This window comes from Phocoena sinus, chromosome 6 (assembly GCF_008692025.1).
Source record: "Phocoena sinus isolate mPhoSin1 chromosome 6, mPhoSin1.pri, whole genome shotgun sequence".
NCBI lineage: Eukaryota > Metazoa > Chordata > Mammalia > Artiodactyla > Phocoenidae > Phocoena > Phocoena sinus.
Genome location: NC_045768.1, coordinates 81847916 through 81872618, shown reverse-complemented (window position 1 = coordinate 81872618; position 24703 = coordinate 81847916). Strand labels below are relative to the sequence as shown.

Genomic DNA, 24703 nt, shown 5'->3' with positions numbered 1-24703 from the left:
CCTGAACTTTCTGGGGAAAGTCGACAGAAGCCTAGGCAGTGTGAGTGGCAATTTGTGTCTCTGTTTTTCCTGTGGTTGAGGGAATGGGGATAAAACGTTTAGGAAAAAATTTAAGTCTATGCAGAATTAACAGTAAGAGCAGCTGCCATTTATGGAGCACTTACTATGTACTAGACTCTGGGCAAGCATGTTACATGGTTGCATCATCGAATTATAATCCTCACAGCCACTCTATAAGGTAGGTTCTGTTATTATCCCCATTTTATAAATGAAGAGAAAGAGGCTCTTAAGGCTAACTTGCCAGTAAGTGGCAGAGCCAGGTTTTCTACCAACTAATATATGTCAGGTGTTCAGACAGTGCATGTCATAAAGGTGCTCAACAGGGACTTCCCTGGTGGCGCAGGGGATAAGACTCCACACTCCCGATGCAGGGGGCCCAGGTTTGATCCCTGGTCAGGGAACTAGATCCCACATGCATGCCACAACGAAGAGTTTGCATGCCACAAATAAGGAGCTGGCGAGCTGCAACTAAGGAGCCCGCCTGCCACAACTAAGACTGGGTGCAACCAAATAAATAAATATAAAATAAAATAAAACTGTTTTTAAAAAAAACGGTGCTCAATAAATGTTTGATCTTATTTTTACCACATCCTAAGTCCAAACCATTAGCAACTCTTGCCTAGATGACTGTGGCAGCATCCTAACTGTTCTTCCTGCTTCAGCTCTTGCCTTTCTATCATCCATCCTTCATGCAGCAGCCATACTTACCTTTAAAAAATCTAAAATCCTCCAATAGTCTCCCTGGGCACTCTACATAAAATCCAGATGTGCTTACTCTAGATTCTGCACTGTCTGCTCTCATCTCAGGCTCTCACCCCTTTGCCTACTAGCCCCCAGACACCCTACCTGCCTGTTTCTTAAACCCTTCCAGCTAATTCTCCCCTCAGGGCATTTGCACTAGCTGTTCCTCTGTCTGGAATGCATCCCCGCATCTTCACCTGGCTGGCTCTTTCTTGTGACGCAGCTCTCAGCTTTAATGTCACCTCTTTAAAGAAGATTTCCCTGACCACTCTATCTAAGAGACCACCGAGTCCTTTTCTTTTACATCACTCTCTCTCGTTTTAAAGATATAACAGCATTGTGAAGGTATAACTCACATACTATAAAATTTACCCATTTAAAGTATACAATTCCTCTTTTTTAGTATATTCACAGTTATGTAACCATCACCACAACCAATTTTAGGACATTTTCATCACCCCCAAAAGAACCTTATACCTATTACCAAGTCATTCCCCATTTTCTCCCAGCTCCTCTAGCCCTAGGTAACCACACATCTACTTTGTCCCTATAGATTTGCCTATTCTAGACCTATATAAATGGAATCATACAATGTTTGGTCTTTTGTGACTGGCTTCTTAACCTAAGCATTTTTCAAGGTTCATTCATGATATAGCATGCATCAATACTTCATTCCTTGTTATTACTGAATAATACTCCTTGTGGATATAGCACCTATTGTTTACCCATTCATCAGTTGACAGACATTTGGGTTGTTTCTACCTTTTGGCTGTTATGAATAACGCTGCTACAAACATTGGTGTACATACGTCATCCTCTTTTAATCTCTGCCTAGCACTTGACTCTATTGGGGGTTTTGTTGTTGTTCCTTTTGTCTCTTTCCCTTTACTGGAACGTAAGTTCTGTGACAGCAGGAACCTGAATCACCAGGCCCTGGCCTGGAGCTGGGAACCACAGTTGACCCTTGGTTACGCATTTGTTCAGCAAATAGATGACTGACTCGAGGGTGATGCCTTAATCACTATATTCTTTTCTGGTAGGTGCTTCTCAGTTTATATCAAAGTCCAAAAGGAAAATGTACTGCAGAAGAATTTCCTCACAAACTGTTTCTGAACTTTCACCAACTCTCATTGTGGTATAGATCCCCTTCCATCTCCCCTTCTCAGACTCAGCTTGCACACTCCCAGGGATGGGGACCTTGTTGCCTTTTAGACACTATTTCCGTCACAGATCAACTCTGGCTCAGAAGTTTTTCCTTACATCAGGTTGGCACCTGCCACCCTGTAGCTCCCTCCCCAGGGCCCTCAGAGAGGATAACTGCTCCTCATGGCACCTTAAACCCCAGAGTGCTCTCTCCTTCAAGGTGAACAGCCCCACTCTCTCCTCCAGGCCTCATGGGATGAATGATCCCTCTTTTGACAGGGCCCTGGGTGGCCTGGCCCTTGAGGATACACAGTCCTTATGTTCTGCCTTCCCCCACCTGACCTGGGCATGGCGTGGGCTCTCCAGGAGGGAGACCTTGAGACAGCTCATCCTACCTTCAGTAGGGAGTCAGCTGGGTCAGGAAGGGGGCACTCACCTTCCCATTGGTGGTGACTGCTGCAAACACAGTGGAAGAGTATGGGGCCCAGGCCACGTCGCCCACGGCTGAATTTAGGTCATAGATGAACATCGGGGTCCTGCAGTGGGGAGGGGTGGAAAGCTCAGGGCACAGAGGGCTTACGGTGCCAGAGCCCCGCCGGCCCAAGCCCAGGGTGGCGCCTGGGGGAGGGCAGGCCCCTCACTTGATGGTGTGGTCCCAGATCTTCACGGTCCAGTCGGAGCTGCAGGACATGAAGACCTTGGTGTGGTAGGGGTTCCAGGACACAGCATCCACTGCCATGCTGTGGGCGTCATAGGTGCTGAGGAACTGGCTGGAGTAGGATTTGGAGCACTGGGGTGAGGGTGGGGAAGCGGGGTTCAGGAGTGAGAGAGGTCAGCAGCCACCACTTCCCTGGGGGCCCTGGAGGGTCAGACCCTGAGATTCCTCTTCTGTCCTCGCCCCACATCACTGTCACAGCTGGGCTGTGGCCAAGCTCTCGGCTGCATTTCTCACCCTCAAAGCAACCAGAGAGAAAGGAGGGGCTTAAGGGGCTGGGCAGGGGAGTCTTCCTGGAGGGTGAGGGAAGTCTGCCCAGAGCATTCCAGGCCTGGCAGAAAAGGCCTTCCCTCCCTGAACCCAGGCAGAGCAGGTGTAAGGGGCCCTGGGGGAGGTGTGGTGTCTCGCCTGTGTCCAGACCAAGGCCTGCGTACAGGCAGACAGAGCGCTGGATCCACCTGCATGGACAGAAGCCTTGCAGCAGTGATAAACATCCCACCTTGCCCAGGTGAGAGCAAGTACAGAGCCTGGAGCAAGTCCCAATCTCACGATTTCTCATTCGGTTTCTTGCCCTGACCAGCAGGCCCCTCACACCCTCCCTCCAGGAGACTGAGTGGCCAACTAGCCTCTTCCTCTCTCCCGCACGGCCACTGGGAGGGGGGTGGGGGTGGGGACCTCTTTTGCATTCAGACCAGCTCTGCCTGGGCCTCAGGGGCTCCGGGAGGCAGCCTGTAATTAACATTCTGAGTCTCTGAGCCTAAGAAAAGCTTGCGGCAGAGCTATTTCTGGCTGGATGAAGGTTCAGAAGGAGGTTCACCTACTAACACTGAGACTTGGCAGAAACTGGCCCTGAAGTTCCATCCTGCTGCCGGCTGGGATGAACCCGGTATTCAGAGATAAATTTTCTTGTTACCTGGCCTTGGAAGCTCAGCTCAAGTTCAGATCTCCTCCAGGAAGTCTCCCCAGAATGTTCCAAGCCCCCCAACCTCCCCTCCCAGCTCTACCTCCTCCACTCCCAGGAAGGGAGCAGGACCCAGAGGGAAGGATGCTGGGCTGGGCCAAAGTCACCCTCTAGATTCTCCATCCCCTTTCCTGCACTCAGCCACTCTTCCCGCCACCCAAGCAGGTCAAGAAATGCATTCTCTTCCCGCAAGAAGCCTTCCAGAACTGAGGAGCCCTAAGATCTGTCCGAATAGGGTCTGTTGAGAACGATAAGCTCCCAGGTCTAAGAGGCCCTGTAAGGAGCTAGCATTGAGGGCAGTGCTGCCTCACCTTGTAGATTTTCCCCTCCTCTGTGCCCACTAGGAACAGGTAGTCGATCTCTTTGTGGAAGTCAAAGGCAGTGCCACAGCCTTGGGAGAAGAGCGAACAGCTTTAGGCCAGTTCTGGGAGGGAGGCTCCCAGCACCTCCTCTACCCAGGATGGCCTGAGCCCAGGTGCTTGTGAGGGATGGCTGGGGCCAGCCAGGCAAACAGAAACTGGGTCTCTGGCCTGCAGCTTGTCCCGGGCAGTTAGGACTCTGCAAACGGGCCAGGGCTTCTGCAGACAGGAATGGGGCCCGGATAAACAAGGCAGGGATTGAGTTAAACAGGGTCAGGGTCAGGGTAAACAGGGACAGGGTCTGCAAACAGGGATATGGTCTGTGCAAACAGGGTTCTAGTCTGCATAAACAGGGGAGGAATTGAGTAAACAGGGAGAGGATCTGGGTAAACAGGGACCTGATCTGCATAAACAGGGCTGGATCTGCATAACAGCACCCAATCTGCATAAACAGGGAGGGTCTGCAAATGGCCAAGGGCTGGGTGCACTGGGCCAGGCTTTCTCATTACCTCCGGTCAGGCACAAGTGGAGGCACGGTGCGGCAGAAAGAGGGAGGACCAGACACCTCATGGGCTGGGGTGACGTGGCCAGGCGTGGATGTGAGGGGCTGGGGCTCTTACCCACTGTGTGTATCTGCAAGCCCTCGAGACCCTCGGTCGTGCTGTCCTCCACCTTCAGCTTGATGACATCTGTGTGAACCAGCTCGCTCTGCAGTCACAGAGGGAGGGGGAAACACATGGGTGGGGCCGGACCGGCAAGGTTGGGGGTCCCTCTGTCATTCATCTCCCCCCACTCCCTATCTCCACCCCTGCATGACCCTTTCTGGGAAACAGGCACCTTCACGAGCGTCCAAGACACGATCCTGCCATCAGATGATACAGAGAAGAAGTTAAGGTTGTGGTCCATGTCATCCTTCTGCCACTTGACCTGAAACATCCCAAACTGTGAGCTCTAGGGTGTTGGGTTAGGGCCCCTCAAGAACCCATCTGAGGTCCAGAAGCCAGTTCCGGGAGCCCATATCCCAGAGTCCCCTGATTTCCCCGCCCTCCCTCCTTCCACTCATTCCTCTCTCCCTGAGCACCCTGAGGTAACAGGCCAGTCGGGGCACTGCCCAGTGTCCGGGCTCAGCACTGGACGTGCCCGTTTCCTCCCTGGGTTGAGTTTTAGGAGCCCAGTTGTAAGAAGGCAGTGGCTCTGGGTTTGACCTCCTTACAGGGCCTGGGAAGGACAGAGCCTATCAACCAGCTTCCTCATTTACAAAACAGGAGCCATAATAGCATGGGCTTGTTGTAAGGAATAAATGAAACAATGAGTGTGAAGCCCTTAGGTCAGAACATTGCAAATATGAAGTGTTCAATAAATATTATTAGCTGATATCCTCAGTATTACCATCATGCTAGGAATCAGGGTGGCAAGGCTCTTGGGAGGCTTTTTCCTGCTTCCTTGGGCAGTGGGGAGGAACAGCCTCCCTCCACCACCCTCCCCATCCAGGCTTGGCCTTTCTCTAGGCGGCTCTCTTCTGTTCCCAACTTCACTTCACCACTAGCCCCTGCTTCCAGAATCTTGCTCCCAGATCTCAGATGTGAGCTGCATTTCCCCATCTGCAAATTGGGGTTAATAATCCTGCCCCACCCATCTTCTCTGGGCTGGAAGCAAACATATGCGAAAGTGTTTGGGAGACAGAGCTGTTGTCTTATGAAGATGACACGCTTGAGGCTCAAGTTTCTGTTGCCAGATGTGGAGGCCTGGCCAAGCCACGTCTGGGAGAGCTGGGGCAGGGCTGGGTGCCCAGATCTTTCCACCCTCCAGTTCCCTCCAGGCCTCCTGTGCTGGGGCCACTGTCCCTTCACCCTGTCACAAGCAGAGGCCCAGTGAGGGAGGACAGGAACCCAGGGCTGCTGCCTGTAACCACAGTTGTCACCTGGCCCTTGAGGGGTGTGTGTAGCGGGGAGGGGATTGCTCTTCCGGGGCCATGCCTCAGGCCTGGCTGGTCAGAGCTGCAGGAGGGCAGACCCAGTCCTGCCAGGGTCTGTCTGGGCAGGCTGCTCTTTTGTGCTTTCACTGGGGGGCCTAGAGCACCACAGAGCTTGTGAGGCACAAGTCAGAGCAGCCCTGATGCTGAGACCGCTTCCTCTTCTGTGTAAAGGCAGTCCCTTTAAAGGGGGGAGGGGACAGGGGGTGTCAAAGGCCAGGCTGTAAGAGGCGCGAGGGAGCTGCCAAGGGAAGTGTTTAATGAGCGGCCACCAGCGTGCACGGAAATTGTATTTCACACCCCACTTAGCAGCCTGATGCCCAGCTGGGGGGTGGTGTGTGTGTGTATATGCAAGTGAGCCATGTACGTGTGTGTGTGTGCACGTGTGTGTGCAAGTCACACACGTGCTCCTGGGGTCCAGGTGGGAGGGTAGGAATAAAGAGGGCCAAGAGGGGGCAGGTGGAAGTGGGGTTAAGACAATGCATGAATGCCCAGGAAGCAGGTGGTAGGGAGGAGACGGAGGCCTGTTTCACCGATTCCTTCTCTTTTGCCTTATCTGATTAGGGCAGGCATGTTTGACCCCAGGGATCTGCTCATATCCTTCCTGCCCCCTTCCCTTCCCCGGTGTAGCACAGAATATATATACACACACACACACCCTGCAGAGTGTCGTGGCTGAGGCTTCACAGCGGGGCCTGAACAGGGCTGCACTCTCCTTCGGACAGACGGTTCTCTCCCTGGCTCCAAAACCTTCCATGGCTCCCCGCTGCCAACAGAACAAAGTCCGTCTGCCCCCAGCCTGGCATCTGAGATCTAAAACAACCTATCTCGTTCCTCCCAAGACACAGTCCTGTTGAGAAGGACTTAGACTCTGATGTCTCTGACACCTCATTCATCAGCCTGGCTCTTCTTCAAGCTCCAGGATATACAGTCAACTGCCAGTAGGACATCTCCTCCTCTGGCTTCTTATATTAACTTCCGGCCAGAAATCCATGGATTTCCTATTGGGTCCCCCAAGCCGGAGTCCCAGGCACCGTCACCAATTTTTCCTTTTCCCCATATCCAATCAGTCGTTTCCTGTTCATGATTTGACTGCCTCGACAGCTCTCAACCCTACCTCCTCATTTTTATCTCCACTGCCCCTGTTGTAGCTCAGGCTTCAAGATCTCTCATGCTGTGGCCAGAGGACATCTCCGAGACACTACCTGACTGTGGGACTTCTCTGCCCCAAACCCTCTGATGGTTGGGCAGGGATTTTCAAACTCTGCCGGGACAAACTCTTAGGAGCCTTGTGAAAGTAGCTCAGGGGATGCGGGGAGTGGTAACAGGGGACCCTCAAGCAATCAGGCCCCTGACCCTACCAGAGCAGCCCCACTCTCATCTTATTCATACATCGGGCTTCTGTACCGACACTTCATTTGAGACCACTAACGTGCAAAGTCCAAGCTTCCTACTTGCTAGAGAAGCACACTCACGACTGAGCTCAGGAGTCCCTGACGCTGAGCTCCACGCGGTGTGTTGTTGCCCAGCAGGCCCCTCTGCTTGCCCGTGTCTTTCCGGTGCACGCGTGACCCCTTTGTACCCTTCTTCGTCTAACGAATACTTCCTCATTCTTCACGATTCAGCTTAGGTGTTCCTTCCTTTAGGAAGACCTCCCTGGCCCTCTGGCCCCTGGTCCCCATCCCAGACAATCTGGACAGTCCTCAGAGCCCCCATGAGCCCTCCTTAGCACACTCCGTATCCTGCTCAGCTGTGGCTGCCGTATCCAGACACCAAGCCCTGAGCATCCTCAGCTCCTAGAGGAGAGAACAGGCAGGAGTTGATGAATGAATGGATGAATGAAGAGGCAGGGAGGGAATGAGAGCGAAAGAAGAGAACGGGAAGTCATTAAAGGAGTGAGAGGCAGGCCCCTCCCATGTCGCAAGCCCTGATTCCAGCCAAGAACTCTGAGTCTTCGGTTTTGCAAAGGCAGCAGCCCTGTTTTCCTGACAGGATGGTGGGAGAACAGAAGGCCACCCCGTCCAGTGTCCCTGGCACCCGCCCAGTGAAGGGGAAACTGTGTCTCCTGCACACCCTACTTCTCTCTCCAACCCGCGATTTGATTCAGAGAACAGAGCAGACTGGGAGTAGGGTAGCTGGCCTTGGCCCCTCGCCCTCTCCTGGGCTTGAGGAGGATAGTCAGGCCACCCGGAGATGCTCCGTGCTTGGCCCTGGGCTGTCTGGCCGTACTGGGAAAGCCGGGCCGGGGCTGGTGCTGGTTCAGTTTGATCAAAGCAAGTCTTTTCTCCTCGCCCTGGGCTTTAAAGTCTCTGCAGACACCCTCCCCGTGTCTGGAGACTTCTGCGGGCCTGGACGCGATGAATGGGGAGGTGGGCTTTTCAGAGGAGAGAACTCCTGAGGCTGCAAGTTGGGCTCCTGCTTTGGTCGAGAACTGTGGGGAGGGTGTTTAGGGGCAGGGGGTGCCCCAGCTCTGGGTAAAGGATGAAGCTGAGAGGCCACCATATCCCCTGTGCCTGGACAGCCCTCCCTCTGCTCAGGCCTGTCTGGGAGTTGAGAGCCAGTGCCTGGGGTGTCCACATGACTCAGGAAGCTCAGGGCCAGACAGGCAGGGGTGCAGAGCCCGCCTGCAGACCCTGTCAGGGCAAGGGGGAGAGGAAGGTGAGAAGACAGATCCCAGCACTGCCTGAGGAGCCCAGAGGCCTTGGGCAACTTGAGGCAGAAATCTATGCTTAGACTCTCCCAGGCCTGCCCATGGGGTGAGGGTACACAGCCTCAGAAGGAGGGGGACCTTTGGAACACAGTGAGGAAGGGCCTGCAAAGCCAGAGCTAAGAGACTCTGAGAATGAAACTGTGAAATCCACTCCCAGCGCAATAAGATGGGAGACGCAGAGTCAGGGTGAAATCTGGCCCCAGTGACTAGGTAATGGTCCCATTCTATGCCTGACTGGAGAAGATGGGTGTTACACAGAAGCCTCAGGGACAGACATCACCTACCAGGCCTTACAGCCCCACCAAGAAGGCAGAGAACGGGCAGTGCCTACCCCTACCTGGGAGTTCCCCAAATCTAGCCCAGATGGCAGAAGAGAGCCCCTGTGGGGAGCTGAGGAAGATCATAGACCCTTGGAGCCCTTGACACACTCAGCAGAGGCCCATCAGGCCCTGGGGGCTTCCCACCACGGGCTCTGAGTCACCGACCACTACTTCTAAGAGATCCGAGATCCTTAGCAGACAGATGGGCCCTGCTTGATGGGAGCTCTGAGGCAGCGGACCCCAGCTCTTACCACAAACCCTCTTGCCTCCTGACGCCTCGCCTGTGCCCTTCTCTGACCCTTCTCACACCCAGCTCCTTGGTCTCTAAGCTGGTAGCTGTCATCCCCATGCCCTTGCCTGTGGCCCTCTCCTCCCCAAGGCCCCTCGTCCGGTGGCTCCCAGGCCCACACGCTACTCAGTCCCACCCACTTCTCCCACCCTGGTCCAAGGCTGACCTGCCACACGGGGTCTGTGTGCTTGCCAGACTTGGCTGAGCTGCGAAAGGAGGGCTGGGAGTAGGGCTTCTTGAGGTTGTAAATGGCCACGTTGCCGTCGTAGTGGCCCACCACCACTAGGTAGGGGTGGTCCACGTGCACGTCCAGACACAGGATGCCGCTCTCGCTGCTGAAGGTGTATTCGGGGAAGCTGGGGTTCTTCATGCTATAGAACAGCAGCATGCCCCGGCTCTGCTTCATGAAGTCATCTGGCCCAGGGAAGAGGGTGGCGGTGATTGGACAGTCCCTGCTGGGGAAGCCCTGGCCCCTCCCTCACGGGGTGGACAAGCCCTGCCCAGTTCTGCCTTTGACAGAGCGTGGGAGACCTCTCGGGGCTTCATCTTCTCTCTCCGTGAGACAGAATCATGCGACTTGACCCACCCCCTTCTCAGGGTTCACGAGAGGATCCAACAGATAAGGTGACCGGGCATATCTGAGGGATGGACATTCTCCTTAGTCTCCCTGGGGTACAGGAAAGGGGGTGCTGCAGGCTCAAAGAGTTGTTAAGTGAAGAATGTGGGTGGGCTTGGGAAGGAGCAGTATCCTCAGAGAGGGTCCAGATGCCCAGCCCATCTCCTGCCCTTAGGTGTTGGGATAATGGCCATGTACCCCTCGTCCCCAGCCAGGGACAGGGGTTCAGTCTGGACGAACACGGAATTGCCTGTAGGAGTCCCACACTAGCCACCTGTGGGCATCTTCCCAGACCCTCTGGTCCCACAGTCCCCAGCTGCAGCCTGAGCCCTAGCTCTAAGCATGCTCCCAGATTCGCAAGGTCCCAGGCCAGCCAGTCAGGCTTCCATAGGCCACCGTGCTATCCCTCTGGCCTGGGTGCAGCCTTCGGTGATCAACAGTGGACCGCTCAGCAGACGTCCTCTTCCCGGCCCGCCCCATGGCAAGGGAACGCCTCCCACACTCCTTCATGCTCCGCGCATTTGGCGCCCATCCTGATAACACAGTCACTGAATGGAATACAGTCCCAGCCGTCCATTCCCGCTCTCCCGCCACCAGCCCAGGACCCTTCCCAAGCTCAGAAGAGCCAGAGCTGGAAAGGTGGAAGTCTAGAGCAGCCCCCTGTCTTGGGGGCCCTATGCTAAGGCAGCCTTTTAGCTCCGCCGGCCCCCCAGGGCTATCTCCTCTGCCCCTGGCCACTGCAGGCCTGGGCCCTCCTCCCAGAGTGGCCAGTCCTGAGGTGAGGAGCCCATGGGCAGGAAGGACAGGGAAGCAGCCCCAACTTGGTGAGTTTTGCTGAGTCATTCTCTCTGTCTTGTGTCTAAGGCTGCCCCTTTCTTGAGGGAGCAGGTGACTGGGACAGTCTGGGCTGGGCTCCCTGGGCTCTGGGCATGAGCCCAGCTATGACCAGGTCCCAGGTATCCTCACCCTGGGCACTCTGCAAGCACAGCGGATGCTTCCTGGGAGCCAGGGTTAGGGAGCAGGGAGCAGCCAGGAGCCAGGCTGGCCTCAGGTGGGCAGAGCTGGAAGCTGAGGGCAGCTGGCCTGCCCACCAGTGCAGCTGTCTGTGGGGGAGCCCACCTTCCCTTGCCGTGGCTAACTGTCACCAGCTCTGGGACTCCTGTCAGGAACCCCTCCCCTGATCAACTGCACGGGAGTCTTCCTGTGCAAGGAGGGGGCTGCCCCTGGAGTGCAAGGTACAAGGGTCCAGCCTGAGCCACGGGGAGGGCATGCAGTGGTTCAGGAAGGAAAATGCTTCTGCTCTGGGGAAAGTGAGGAAATCCAGGTTGGGTCACCCTGTGCCCGGCACTATCTCAAAGACTGGCCTTGAGGTGGGGGATGGGAGCTGGCAGTACCTCACCGCGTAGGGCTCCAGGCTGGGCCCCAAGGGCTGACTCTTGAATTCGGGGAGAGATCTGCAGTTGGCTGAGGGGAGTGTCTTTCCCACCCAGACCACGAAGGGCTTGAACCGGGCAGTGTGATGGTCACTTGCCGTTCCTTTAATTCATGACCCAAATCCTGAGCACCTGATCTGGGCCTCCCCCTGGGCTGAGCCTGGCAGGGACAGACACACCCCACTGGAGACGTGGGCTTGCCCTCAGCAGCCCCTAGTGTGGTGACAGGGAGCCAGACCCCGTGGCTGAATGGGCAAACCCTCGCTTGGTAATCAAAGTATTAAATGCCAGGCCAGAGGTGAGCTGTAGATGCCCTTGACATCCAATCTGGCCTTGATGCCGGGCAAGACTGACAGAGTGGGAGTGGGCGGGCCAGAGGGGGAGTGAAAGGCAGGGTGGCTGGGTGAGTGATGCTCAGGCTGAGTTCTCAGATGCTCTCCTTATGGCACCAAGGGGCAAAGGCAGGCATGACCTCACACTTGCTCTCACTGTGCCATGGTATCTGGCCCCTTGAGGGACAGCAGTGATGACTCACTTTCTCTAGACACGCTTCCAGCACCGTGTGCCCCTGCACACACACAGAGCCTTCATGACCAGTGGAACCAGGAAAGGAGGGTTGGAAACCCTAGGTCGGCTTAGTAACTCTGCAGTGAGGACATCTCTGACCCACTCACTGAACTATGGCCCCTGGATTTTATAGTTGGGTAAACTGAGGCCAGAGGGGAGAATGGTGTCCCCTAGTGCGTTAGACCCATTGCTTGGTGTTTGCCACACCCAATAGCCTGTTTATCGCTGCAGTTACTCTGCTCAGGGTAGTGGCACTAATCTGATCTTTACATGGAGGTGGAGAAAGGAGGAGAAGGGGGCACCAGACCTGTTGGGGTGTTGGGGCGACTGGCACAGCCAATCCTTCCAGAATCTTGGACTAGAGAATGAGTAAGGGCCAGGGCAGTCAGGCATGACGAGAGAAAACTTCTGGCAGAGAGAAGCGTGGATTTCACGAGGCAGGGACACAGAAGCAACCAGCCACACTAAGGCCTGAGGTCCTGCCTGCGTTCCCAGGCCACATGCATCCTGACAGTAAGCCTCCCGTTCTTAACCTGGCCCTAGGGGTCTCTGCTATTTGCAACCAAACAAGCCCTCCCGACATAAAGATCACAGCTTCTCGGGACTTCCCTGGTGGCGCAGTGGTTAAGAATCTGCCTGCCAATGCAGGGGACACAGGTTCGATCCCTGGTCCGGGAAGATCCCACATGCTGGGGAGCAACTGAGCCCGTGCGCCACAACTACTGAACTACTGAGCCCACATGCTGCAACTACTGAAGCCCATGCACCTAGAGGCTGTGCTCTGCAACAAGAGAGGCCACCGCAATGAGAAGCCCACGCACCGCAACGAAGACCCAATGCAGCCAAAAAAAAAAAAAAAAAATCACAGCTTCTAATCATGGCTAGACCATGTGTTTCCTGAATTCCAGTTCAAGGCTTTGTCTGCCAAACCTCACCAGGAAAGCAGAGAAAAATTCTCATTCAGCTGGGGCTTCCTCTCCACTCTGTCTTATTCTATGATCTTCTCATGCCATCTCCAGCCCCCTATGAGACCTCACTGTTCCACTATCTAAGTGTGCCCAACGTGACATCACTGCCCTAACCTGCAACGGTGCCAGCATGATAGCATCATCTTGTCTTCTAGAAGTCCTAAAATGACATCACTACTCAGACCACCAATGGTCCCCATGTGATATCGTTGCTCAGGCTACCAGCAGTCCTAGTGACATCATCGCCCAGCCTGCCATCATTCCCAGTATGATGCCGCCAGCCAGGTCACCAGCAGTCCCAGTAAGACATTGGCATCAAGGTCACCTACAGCGCCTCAGTTCCCAGTGAGAGATAGAATCCTATCAGGCTCAAGGCTCACAGAGCCTTGGGCCCTGGGCCCTGGGGTACTTTGTCCTGAATCCCACAGACTACCTGGCTCCCCACAGCAGGACCGGAGGGCCCAGTGACACAGATGGGAGCCCCCGACTCCACACTCCATTACATAAAGAGGCAGGAGCCCTGAAGTCTGGGGCCAGTGAAAGAATTCCAGGTTATTCTAGGCCATAGGATTTCAGAGAGTATGTGTGGCTGGGTGAAAGGGAAAGAGGAATAGAGGAAGGGAAAGGGAGAAAAAGACAGAGGGAGGGCTGAGGGGAGGTGGGGAGGAGAAACCACGTGGTGTGTGACTCCAAGACAGGGGGAGAGGGCCGCTGGCCTGGCCTTAGCTCCACTTTGCACTTTTGCCCTTCTCCAGTAAGGCTTCTAGACCGTTCAGCCTCTCCTCTGTGAGTGCCCACCCTACCCCCAGGAACTCCTCTACCTGTACCACATTATTACAGGTGGCTGTGAGCAGGTCTTTTCCTTAGCCTGCCACCAAAGAATGGAGTGAGGGAGCATGCCCTGGCATGGCCCAGCAGGCTTACTGTCTCCAGTGAGAGAGTTGCCTCCTGCTAACCCTGCTCTGCTGGATAATCTCTAAGGCCTCCCTGACTCTGACCTTCAATGATCCACGAGATTTGGGGGAGGAGAATCAACTCCCTGATAGAGCCTGATCTGGTGCTTCTCAGAAAGCCATGGTCTCAGGGGACAGGTGGCTTAATTCCACCATAGACCAAAGCTCTCACTGCCCTCAGCTCCCTCTGCCAGGGCCCTAGCAGAGTAGTGCCCAGTGAGTAGCATGGATGGATGCCTTCTTGGACTGGCAATCACCAGTGTGGGCCTCCGCCTCACAGCTCTACCCCTGCCCTACAAGGAAGAGCTCTAGATCACTCTGGAGAGTTCTGGCTGTCAGGAGAAGCCTGGGCTTCTGCTCAGGATTCGGGGATGGCAAGGCAGACAGAGGGCATGTTGGGGCATCTGGCTAAAGCCAGGTCAGTGGTCAGAGGGAAGTAGATGCCAAGCTGCAGAGACAACGATACCAAGACAGTGTCGGTCAGCAGGCCTCCTCCTCTCTTCCTGTGGCTCCCAAACGAATCCAGCCCAGAACTGACTCTAAGGCAGCAGCTGTTTAATGACTCCCTTATTAAGGCATGAAAACGGCACTCGGAGGGGGCTGTGGTAGGCAGAATAATGCCCCCCAAATGTCCATGTCCTAATCTCCAGAGCCCATAAATATGTTACTTTGCACAGCAAGAGAGATTTTGTAGATGTGATTAAATTAAAGACCTTGAGATGGGGAGATTATCCTGGATTATCCGGGTGGACCCAGTGTAATCATAGGAGTCCTTATAAGGGAAGGAAAGAGGCAGGAGAGTCAGAGAAGGAGGTGTGACAGCAGAAGCAGATATCTGCAATGATGCAATTGCTAGCTGGAAGGAGGCCACAAGCCATGGAATATGGGCAGCCTCCAAACTGGGAAAGGCAGGGAAGTGGATGGGCCTGCTGACACCTGATTTTTGCTCAGCAAAACCCAGTTTAGATGTCTGACCTCCAGAACTGTAAGATAATAATTTTGTGTTGTTTTAAGCCATCATGTTCACGGTAATTTGTTACTTCAGCAATAGGAAACTAATACAGTAGGCTTTCGGGGAAGGTGGACCCAAACTCTACTTTTAGGAATCAGAGGGAGAGGCCACTCAGGATGGCTGTTCTCTTGCTCTCTGCGCATCCCCTGATCAACCAGTCCCTGCTTCACCTACACCTTACTCACATGACCATCTAATTCTCTTAATCATAGGACTGAATCAGTAACTACCTACGTGCTTGCCCCCTGCCCCAGCTGCTGGTTTCCCTGGCGACTGATGAGCCCACCTGATGCCAATTCCCCCTATAAATGGTAGCCTCCTTCTCCCCCAGCAGCAAGGATGGTGGCCATGTCCTGCGTGCGGTCTGCCATACACGGTGTGGGTGTCGCTCCAGGACCTTCTGCTTCTGACTTGTAAGATTCCCTATCCAATAAGTTGCGGGTGTCTCTGTCACTTTCTCTGGGCTCCTTCTTTGGTCTCACAGCTGGGCGGTTACCAGGCTTGCGGGCCTGTGGGGTGCAGCCCAACAGCCCCGCAGATGGTACCTTTTTCTGCGGTGGTTTGGAAGCAATCCCTCTAGAAGTCAGGGGGATAGAGGCAATGATCCCCAGCTCTTCTGATGACAATAATGAAACCCTCCCTCAGTTTCCCACACCCCAGCCCTGCCACCTTGGGCTCCAGGAACAGATATGCCCTTTGGGTTAGAATTTTCATCTCCAAAGGCAGGGGACTGGCCCAAGGCTGCCCCCAAGAAAGTACATCAGTGCTAGAGTGTTCCAAACCTCCAGTGTGGCCCACAGACCGTGCTGCCAGGCTGGATCCAGCCTTCCAGGTAGCTGGGCTTTTCCAAGAGCTCTCACCTGATTAGAAGTCATATTTAAACAGTGTGGGGAATAAAGAGCACAGCCTTGGAGACAGAATACATCAAGCGGGACATTTAATTTGATTTAGGGAAAATGAGGCAAACATTTGAGAACCTAAATAACTAACCAGTAATTAAACTAACAATGGGAATGCCCTTGCACTACAACCCAGTGAGTACAGTGGCCTTTATGGACTGTATTTACAAAGAGACCTGACAAGATAATTAGTCCTGTAAATTTTACACAGCCTGCAGCTGAGGAGTGATGGATTTTGTGTGTGGAGGATGAACAGGGAGAAATGAGGTGGATGAATTTCCATTTTCAGTAAATGAAATTAACACTGCTTAATTAGTGAAGCTGACAAATAAATGATCAGGAAAGATTTAAATCCCTACAAGTGCATCCCTGGCCTGGGCAGGCTGACTGACCGGCCAGGAGGTGGTGGGGCAGAGTGGGAATGGGTTTAGCGCTGGGACTCAAGGCCTGACTCTGGCCCCTTTTGAGGGTGCTGTCCCTCAGAGGCTGGGCTGAGGGACAGCTGGCTTTTCTGCCTTTCTAAGATGTGTCCTGCTGGGAGGCTTCCTCCCTGTCTCGTGTGTGATAGCCAGTCAGGACCACACAGTGTCTAGGATGTGTTCCACCATCCCTGCCCAGCAGATCACGAGGAGTCCCCATTTCCCTGCTGTGAACTGCCTAATGGGCTGGAAAGCACCCCTTCAGTGCAGCAGCCTGATATAATTGCATCCCAGCTTTGCCCCGTGGGCCAGCTCTTCCTAGACCACCTCCTTTGCCTTCCAGTGTTCCTCTATCTGCTTTCACCTGCTGACAGCCTTTCTTCACTCTGCTGAGACATGGAGCCTGGCCCTAGAGGGCACCCCAGTCTCTGCCCTATATGCAGCCTGACATGTCCACCATCTGGTACCCAGCAGCCACGAGGGGAGGCGGGTGTGATCGCTTCTGTGCGGTCGCAAGTAGTTGCCTGGGCTCTTTTCCTCACCAGCTTGCTCCTGGCCTGGCTCCAGACGACCAGCCTTGGCCCCAGTCCTTCCTAGGGTGCATGCCTACCCCTGCCCAAGTCTTATTTGGCTGGGTCAGAGAATCCACATCTGGGAATTCCAGGCAAAAGGAGCCCTGGGCTGAGCTCATCAGGGTCAAACCCAACAACAAATCCAAATTCTCACTTTAGAGTCCGGCCACAGGAGGCCGAGTCTGATACTGGGAGGTTGGCTGCTGGGAATTTGCAAAGACAGTGTGATGGATGCTGGTGATCCAGCTGCCCCTCACAATGACCCCGCCCAGTAACTAGGGTGCCTTTGGCCTGCCTCAGCTTTGCCCCTCTTTCTTCCAGGGAGGCACCTGGGCACTTGAGAGCATGGGACTCCCAGGGGTGACCTCAGGAGTGAATGCAGGGGCCCCTCTGCATTCCAGCCCAGCCTGGCTCTGCTCAGCCCTCTGCACGTTGATGCTGACATGTACAAGGCTCTGGAGAATAGATGCCCGTTGGAAAACTGGTCAACAGCTCCCATACCAGTGACAGCAAATACCGCCGCCGCCGCCACTGCCGGGTCCAGCTCTCTAAGAGAAGAGGTAGGGGCCTTGTCTGATACCCCTCTGTCCCTATAGCCCCCGCTCTCTGCTCAGGGCCCCGGAGGGTCCTGCAGGAGAGCTAGGAGACAGAATGCCAGACAAGTCAGCAATGGTTGTCCTTTATGCGAGTGGTTCCTACAGCTCATGGGGCACATTTGCTGCTTTTCTTCCACGCATGTCTCATGATGGCCCTGGGACAAAGGGCCCGCAGGTGTCAGCCTCTCCAGGTCACCAGTGAAAACACCAAGGCTGAGAGCAGCTTCTGGCCCGAGGTCACACCACTGGGAAGTGACCCTCCAGCCAGAAGTTCTGCAGCTGATAGCAGTGCCATCCAGGGACGTGGATGTGGCCAACAAAGGACAAAGAGACCCTTCTTGGGTGTGTGCCTGCCCAAAGGAGGCCTCTGGGCCTGTTGGGCTTGGGGCCGTCGATTCCTGTGGGGTGGGTTACTCTTCTCCACCGCTCCTGGCTAAGGCTGCCCCCATGGACAACCTCTATATGACCCCAACCAGCTGACGCCCCTCCTGGTCCTCGGCGAGAGGAGGATAGGGCTAGAGCTGAAGCAGTTTCTCCTCCCATCTGCTGGGGAGCACCCCACATCCCTACCTCAGTCCTGGGCAGAGAGCCTGGGCTGATCAGCCTCAGAGAGGGGTCCACACCCACTCCTGGGAGGGCCTGCTCATCCCCCTGCCCTGTTCCTGGCCCAGTAGCTGCAGCAGAGGGCGAGGAATGTGCTAGTTCCCTGCCAGAGGGGGTGGGCGCTTCCCTCTTGGCAGTAGCCCGTCCTCAGGAGTGGGGACACAAAGCGGGCATTTAGGGCATCCTCAAAGGCGGCCCAGACCATGAGACTAGGCGCAGCTCCAAGGGCTTCTCCCTGAGAGGAATGACAAACACCCACTCCTCCTGGCCCTCCCCTCCCTCCCCGACACTGGTCAAAGAATGGGCTGGGCGGACAGGCGGTCTGAGGGGCAGAGACCAGGAGCTTGTACGCCTGCCAGCCAGCAGCGGCTTAGAGAATGGGAAGGTCTTTCTGTCCGCAGAAGCTAATCCTCCTAGCCAGAGAACATGTTGTTCGCCTAGGGAGCTGCGGCTAGCGTGAAGTATGGGGCCCTCTCCCGTTAGGAAGAGGGAACGCCCAGGCCAGTGCAGAGGCAGGGGCTTCTGCAGGGACCAAGGAACACGAAGGGAAAGCAAAGCGCCACACGGTTTCCACAGTGTTGCCTCCTGCTGTGGGGTGATGGAAACTGGCGGGGACGGGAGCATCCCGGAAGGCGGTGGTCTCCCAGGGTTCGGGGCCAGTGATGAACATCAAGCGCTTGCCCCCCTTCCCCACCCCGCCTGCTCCAGGGCCTGCTCAGGAAACTCTCCTCCTTCAGGCCTCACCACCAAACCCCTCCCCAGGTCTGGTCCAGTCTACCTTCTCATCCTTCTCAAATCCACTTCTCCATCTCCACTCCACGCTGGTAGTTCAGATCCTGCCATCTCTCCTTGGGATGCCTCCCCAGTCTCCTAGCTGGTCTCCAGCCTCCAGTCTCACGCCTGCAAATCCCCCCTGCAGTGGTTGTGTCCCAGCCCTTGTCAAATTCCTTCAGTGTTTTCCTCTCCGGAGAAGGTCCAAGTTTCCTGGAATGGCTTACCAAGCCCTTTGGGGGCTAACCCTGGCCCCCTCTACAGCTTCATTTCCTCCCCATATCGCTCATGCCTCCAGACCTTTGCATATGCTGCTCCCTTTACCATAATAACTCCTTCGAGGCTCATTTTGGCATATTCCTTCATCCAGCACTAACTACCAGCATGACAGTGGGTCTTCTCCATTAGACTGTGAGCACCCCGAGGGCGCTAGGCTTAGTCATCTTTGAATCTTTCACACCTGGCAAAGAGCTCTGCACTGAGTAGGTACTTCGTGTTTGCTGGTTGAGTGAGAAAATGAACAAGTAGCCAGATTACTTACAGGAGCCATGTCCCACCGCAAACAGATCATTGTACTTTGGATTCCTGCAAGAGAAATAAGAGCCCCTTGGCCCAGGAAATGGACATGGCTCTCCCCTGTACAGTGGTGGCTTAACTACACTGTAGACATCTACTGTTGAGCTTAGAGACCTGGGACGATCCCATAAGAATCCCTGTTGAGCTTAGAGACCTGGGACGATCCCATAAGAATCCCAGTCTCACGTTTTTCCGTAATGCTACGCGTCACCTTCAAAGTGATTAAGCGCGGTAGAAGCGCCCTGCTCAGGGCTTGGCACGCAGCAGGCGCTCAGGGAGTCCAGGTTTTCTGCAATGTCTATACTCACCAGCAGAGGGCGGTGACGGCCAGGCGCTTGGCTTTGTCGTTTTGGAACTTCCAGAGAGGCAGCAGCGTACCCTCCTGGTCCCGGTATTCGTCAGCTGCATCCTCGTAGTACTTAAAATCTTAAACACACACAGGCTGAGTCAGCCCTGGGACTGCCACTTTCTGTCTGGACCTCCTTGGCCAAAACAATTAACCTCTTTGTATTTCAGAGTGGGAATAGTAATAGTACCTATCTCAAAGGACTGTTGTGGGGATTAACTGCTAATATATGTAAAGTACTTAGAAAAATACCTGGCACAGAGTAAGCTCTCTACAATGTTGTTGTTACTGTCATTGTTGTTTTTGGAGGTAAATTACACTAAAGTGGCTATGTCCTTGAGGATAATAATTCCAGGTCTGTCCATCTTCATATCCACGGCCAAGCCCCGCTGGAGTGAAGCTGCCTGGCTCCCTCATGGGTCCTTTGAGCTCAAGTTCATCTCCTGTCCTAAACTGTCTCTACCTCCCATTTCCTCTAGCTTAGGAAGAAGCTCCCTCCATCCTTGTACTTGTCTAAACCAGAAATCTTGGTAAACCTTGACTGATCTTTTCCCATCATTTCTCATGTTTTCCTTCTGATTATCTTTTTAGTCCATTCACTTCTCTCCAGACCCATAGCCACTTCCTAGGTTCAGGCCCCAAAAGCCATCACCCAGACTCTTATGCCACCCTCCTAGCTGGTCTCTCTACCTCCGGACACTCCTCCAGTCCACATTCTGCAGAATAAACCACCTCCCCTACTGCCCTGAAAACCCCTCGATGGCTCCCCTTGCACAGGGGCTCCCTGGTCAAACCGAGGCTCCTGGCCACTACTTCCATGTCATTTCCAGCCAACTGTTCACCTACCCTCTGTATCAAACAGTGTCTAAAATGTCCTGCTCCTCCTGAAAACTCCCACTCACTCTAGATCCAGATCAAACTCCCCCTGCTCTGTGAGGCCTTCACTTTCTTGCTGAGCAGAGTTCACCTCCTCCTCCGTCCCAGCCCTGCCTCTCGTCTGCTGAAACGTGTGTCATTCAGCGTCGTTGCCTCTCTTTATCCTTTTGCCTGTCTCCCCACTCCGGCAGATGGCTCCTGGGGAGCAGGAAGTACATTATTTTCATCTCTGGACCCGCAGTCCCTAGCACAGGGGCCAGCCACAGAGCAGACACCTGATGACTGTTCAAAAAAGGGAACAAAATAGATCAACAGAAGGGAAATGGTTCTCGGTCTTCTTTCCAACCCATTAGAAAATGATCCTCTTATCCAACGTGGTCAAGGACATGCCCAGGCACGGCCCCAGCCTCTCTCACAACACCCCACACTTCGAGGTTTGGGGACTACGTTCAGCCCTCAAAAATGGCTCAGACAGGGCTTCCCTGGTGGCGCAGTGGTTGAGAGTCCGCCTGCTGATGCAGGGGACAAGGGTTCGTGCCCCGGTCCGGGAAGATCCCACATGCTGCGGAGCGGCTGGGCCCGTGAGCCATGGCCACTGAGCCTGCGCGTCCAGAGCCTGTGCTCCACAGTGGGAGAGGCCACAACAGTGAGAGGCCCACGTACCGCAAAAAAAAAAAAAAAAAAAAAAAAAAAATGGCTCAGACAAAAAAAAAAGATTAGAGTGGTCAGAGGCATGAGCCTTGATCCCATCAGAGATCCCTGAGCTCAGACTATCTTTGAAAAGACTTCGTTTCAGAGAGGAGATTAATTGGTAACACTTCTCTGTTTTCACTTCTTCCCAAAGGGAAAAGTGTATATGCAATTTTAAAAAATCAAGGTTCAATGCATTTTTCTGTGACCGTGTTCTTATAGATGAAAAAGGTTCACCAAGGCCCGTTCCTCCATGGATATTAATCATGTTTGCAGCTCTTTGGTGGGCGGATTGCGGAGTCTGGGTTTCAGGAAGCCAAGCTGTGTGAGTAACAAATTCATTCACAGCTGCCGTGTACTTTGACAGCTTTGAAAAGCCCTCAAGGTCGTTTTCCAGCCTGAATGATAACAAGGGGGCTTGTTTAGGCTGCTGGTCTTGGCAGCCCTGGTTTCTCTGTCCCATGGGTGAGCAATGAGCATCAAGTCACCAAGAAGAACCCTGGGCTGTCAGCAGAGGAGACCAGCCAGCAGTGGGGAGCTGCCAGCTCTGGGGAGGCAGCTGCTCCAAATAAATGCACAACCTCTTAGGGAAATACAAGCCACTTGGGAATGTGCTGTTCATGCCATGGGAAGGATTCCGTTTCCCTGGCTCTGTCAAAGACACCAGAATTTCCCAGGCCCCCAGGATTTAAGCGTTTCTGAATCAATCTCTTTCTTCACCTCGTCACTAATTAATCACTCCCATAGACCTATTGAGTGTTTATTTGAAATGTCTCTTCCAGCTCAGTGGCTCTGTGGCCTCGTGCTAAAGTGCTTAGGCTATGGATCCAGGGGGCCTGTGTTCGAGTCCTGATCGTGCCGCTCACACCTCACACTAGCTGTGTTTTCGAACCAGTGGTGACATTTCAGCCTGAATGTCTCATCTATAAAATGGAGGTAATAGTGGTTTCCACCTGACAGTGTGGCTGCCAGGATGAAATAATACATGTAAATTGCACCCTGCAACGCCTGGTACATAGGCCATTCCCAGGGAAGGCTGGTGCTTGCTGTTCACTGTTGTAACTGCACCTTTTTCTCCAACCCTGATGATGCATTCTGGGTAAGGTGCAGTGAGGCCCACTCTACCCACACCGGAACCTCACCCTCGCCCCTGCCGCTGTATTCTGCCCAGTGGTACCCTCCTCCAGCCCTGCTCTCCTCGGGCTGTGTCCCTGCCTGGACAGTATCTTTGAACTCTCTGCAGAGAAAGCTCAGATTCCCTGCGTGACATTCGAGGCCCTTGCTTAAGTGGCCCCGACCACTTCACCAGCCTGAACTCTCACCACTTTCCAACAGAGCCCCTGTCGGGGTCACTGAGCATGCTGACCCTTGTTCCCAGAGTCCTTTCCAATTCATTTTCACCACTGAGTCACTGCTCGTGCTGTCTCCTGCCCAGCGCACCTGCCCTCTGCTAATCTCCCACTCAAACTCTGCTTATCCCTTGGCATCCAGCTCAGCCCTCCCTGAAGCCTTCCTTGACTGCTGCCACTCCTCACTTCCCCATCTCCATTCTTGACGAGCCCCAGAGCAGTTTCTGTCTGCATTCTATCACTTATATGGTCCCTAAGCTGGACAGAGTAGAAAACAGAGCACAGAATTAGGTGCCTTAAGACCTGGGTTTGGGTCCTCTCTGCCTTTCACTAGTCAGGTGGCCTTGGCCTTAGCTTTGTCGTGTGTGAAGAAGGGATAAAAATCTCTGCTCTGCCGCCTCCTAGGATTGTTAGAAAGATGCTATTAAATCACTAATGTGCAGATTTTTTGCTGCACCATTGTCAGATCTCATCACCACACCCATTTTTTTCTTACGCTATTGTTCCTGTTTGACCTGTGTCAAGCCTTATCTCCCTAGTGACATCCAGAGAAGGGATTATTTTTTCTCCCCTTGCACCTGTAGGACCTTGCATGGGACACTCAAATACTCATTTTGTATGAGGGATTTTTTTTTTTTTTTGCGGTACGCGGGCCTCTCACTGTTGTGGCCTCTCCCGTTGTGGAGCACAGGCTCCGGACGCGCAGGCTCAGTGGCCATGGCTCACGGGCCTAGCCGCTCCGCGGCATGTGGGATCTTCTCGGACCAGGGCACGAACCCGTGTCCCCTGCATCCGCAGGCGGATTCTCAACCACTGCGCCACCAGGGAAGCCCCTGTATGAGGGATTTTTAATACAGGTAATAATAGTAGTTGCCAGCACTTTAAGTCTAACCTTGAGCAACATCATCATATGTGTTCTGGTTGACCATCCGCTCCACGATTTTAGCAGCTTGGGTCACTTTGGTGATGTCATCACTCTGTGGAGATACAGGAGCCACAGGTCCTAAGCCAGCATCTGGAAGGTCGTGCCCTGAGCCACAGCCCTGACTTACAATTGGTTCAGCGATGCCTCTTTGACACCACCCACCCCAGATAGCTCTGTAAAGGTATCTCTTTGTGCCTCAAGGCCCAGTTCTCCCCAACATCCTCTTCTGGGAATGCCCAGCTCACAAGTGGCACAAGGAGTCTGTACTGCCATACTTGGCCCCTGGGCAGAGCCTGCCTCCTGCTCTTTCATCCTGAGCTTATCCTGGGGAAGGTGTATCTCTGAGCACAAGACAGGGCACTGAAGAGAGCCCAGGAGGGGTATTGGAGGGGACAGCAGACAGGGTAGGTAGGAGACTTCTTTGGTGGGGACAGAAGTTTCACCAGCCTGAGCAACAAGGGCTCCTGTTAAAGTTCTCAGAGATCTTCTGGTCCAACTTATTTAGTCAAGAGTTGAGGAGGACACCGAGGCCCAGGGAGAGGAAAGAGGCCCGCTTCTACACAGGGAGTACAAGGCAGAACTGACTCCTAACCCAGGGCCCTGTCCACGGCCCAGGCCAAGGAGAAAGCGTGAAGTTTCATGTCAGGGGAAAATGACTCATTCTGAACAAAAAAACAAGATCATCATTATGTGAAATTCCATAACATAAACCATTTAACGGGTTAAAAGAGGAGCAAAGAGTTTGGGGCTGGCAAGAAGGGCCTAAAGAGTTTAGGGCAGGTGGCAGGAATGAACCAGTGGAGTGGACAGCCCTCCAGAGGGGCTCCAGAGGGCCAGGCCCATGGCTCTCAAATATGAGATTTCCCAGGACTGACAGTGTCAGGCAGTGGTTAAGAGAACGGGTTCTGGGACCACACGGACCAGCATCACCATCCCATCCCATCCCACAGATTAGGAGCCGAGTGGCAACTTTAGGTAAACTACATCTCTGTGTTTTAGAGTACTCTGATACAGTGGGGATGGATAATGCCACCTGCGTCATGGGGTCGTTGTAGGATTAAATGTAATGAGCACCATGGTGTTAGTAGCCCAGTGCCCGGTAGTGATGGTGATGGTGGTGTCAGAGGAAACATGAGGCCCTGTGTGGTGGGGGATTACTTACAAAGTCACACATGGGGGACTGCCTCTGAGACTCTCTCATCAGTTTGCAAACCGACTCCAAGCTTATTTCAGAAAACTGACCAAAGACATTCACTGGAGTC

At 54.0% G+C, this 24703-nt stretch overlaps 1 protein-coding gene across 1 annotated transcript in view; it reads right to left on the bottom strand.

The window, feature by feature from the left end:
* DNAI1 (dynein axonemal intermediate chain 1) overlaps window positions 1-24703 on the bottom strand; it is a 60841-nt gene that overhangs the window by 3570 nt on the left and 32568 nt on the right. Inside the window, exons 10-18 of the mRNA XM_032635024.1 lie at window positions 23409-23493; window positions 19564-19681; window positions 19221-19264; window positions 9437-9684; window positions 4817-4906; window positions 4600-4687; window positions 3932-4011; window positions 2586-2734; window positions 2381-2480 (exon numbers count right to left, since the gene is read on the bottom strand). Coding sequence (XP_032490915.1) covers window positions 2381-2480; window positions 2586-2734; window positions 3932-4011; window positions 4600-4687; window positions 4817-4906; window positions 9437-9684; window positions 19221-19264; window positions 19564-19681; window positions 23409-23493 — 1002 coding nt within the window. The remainder of the gene's footprint in view (window positions 1-2380; window positions 2481-2585; window positions 2735-3931; window positions 4012-4599; window positions 4688-4816; window positions 4907-9436; window positions 9685-19220; window positions 19265-19563; window positions 19682-23408; window positions 23494-24703) is intronic.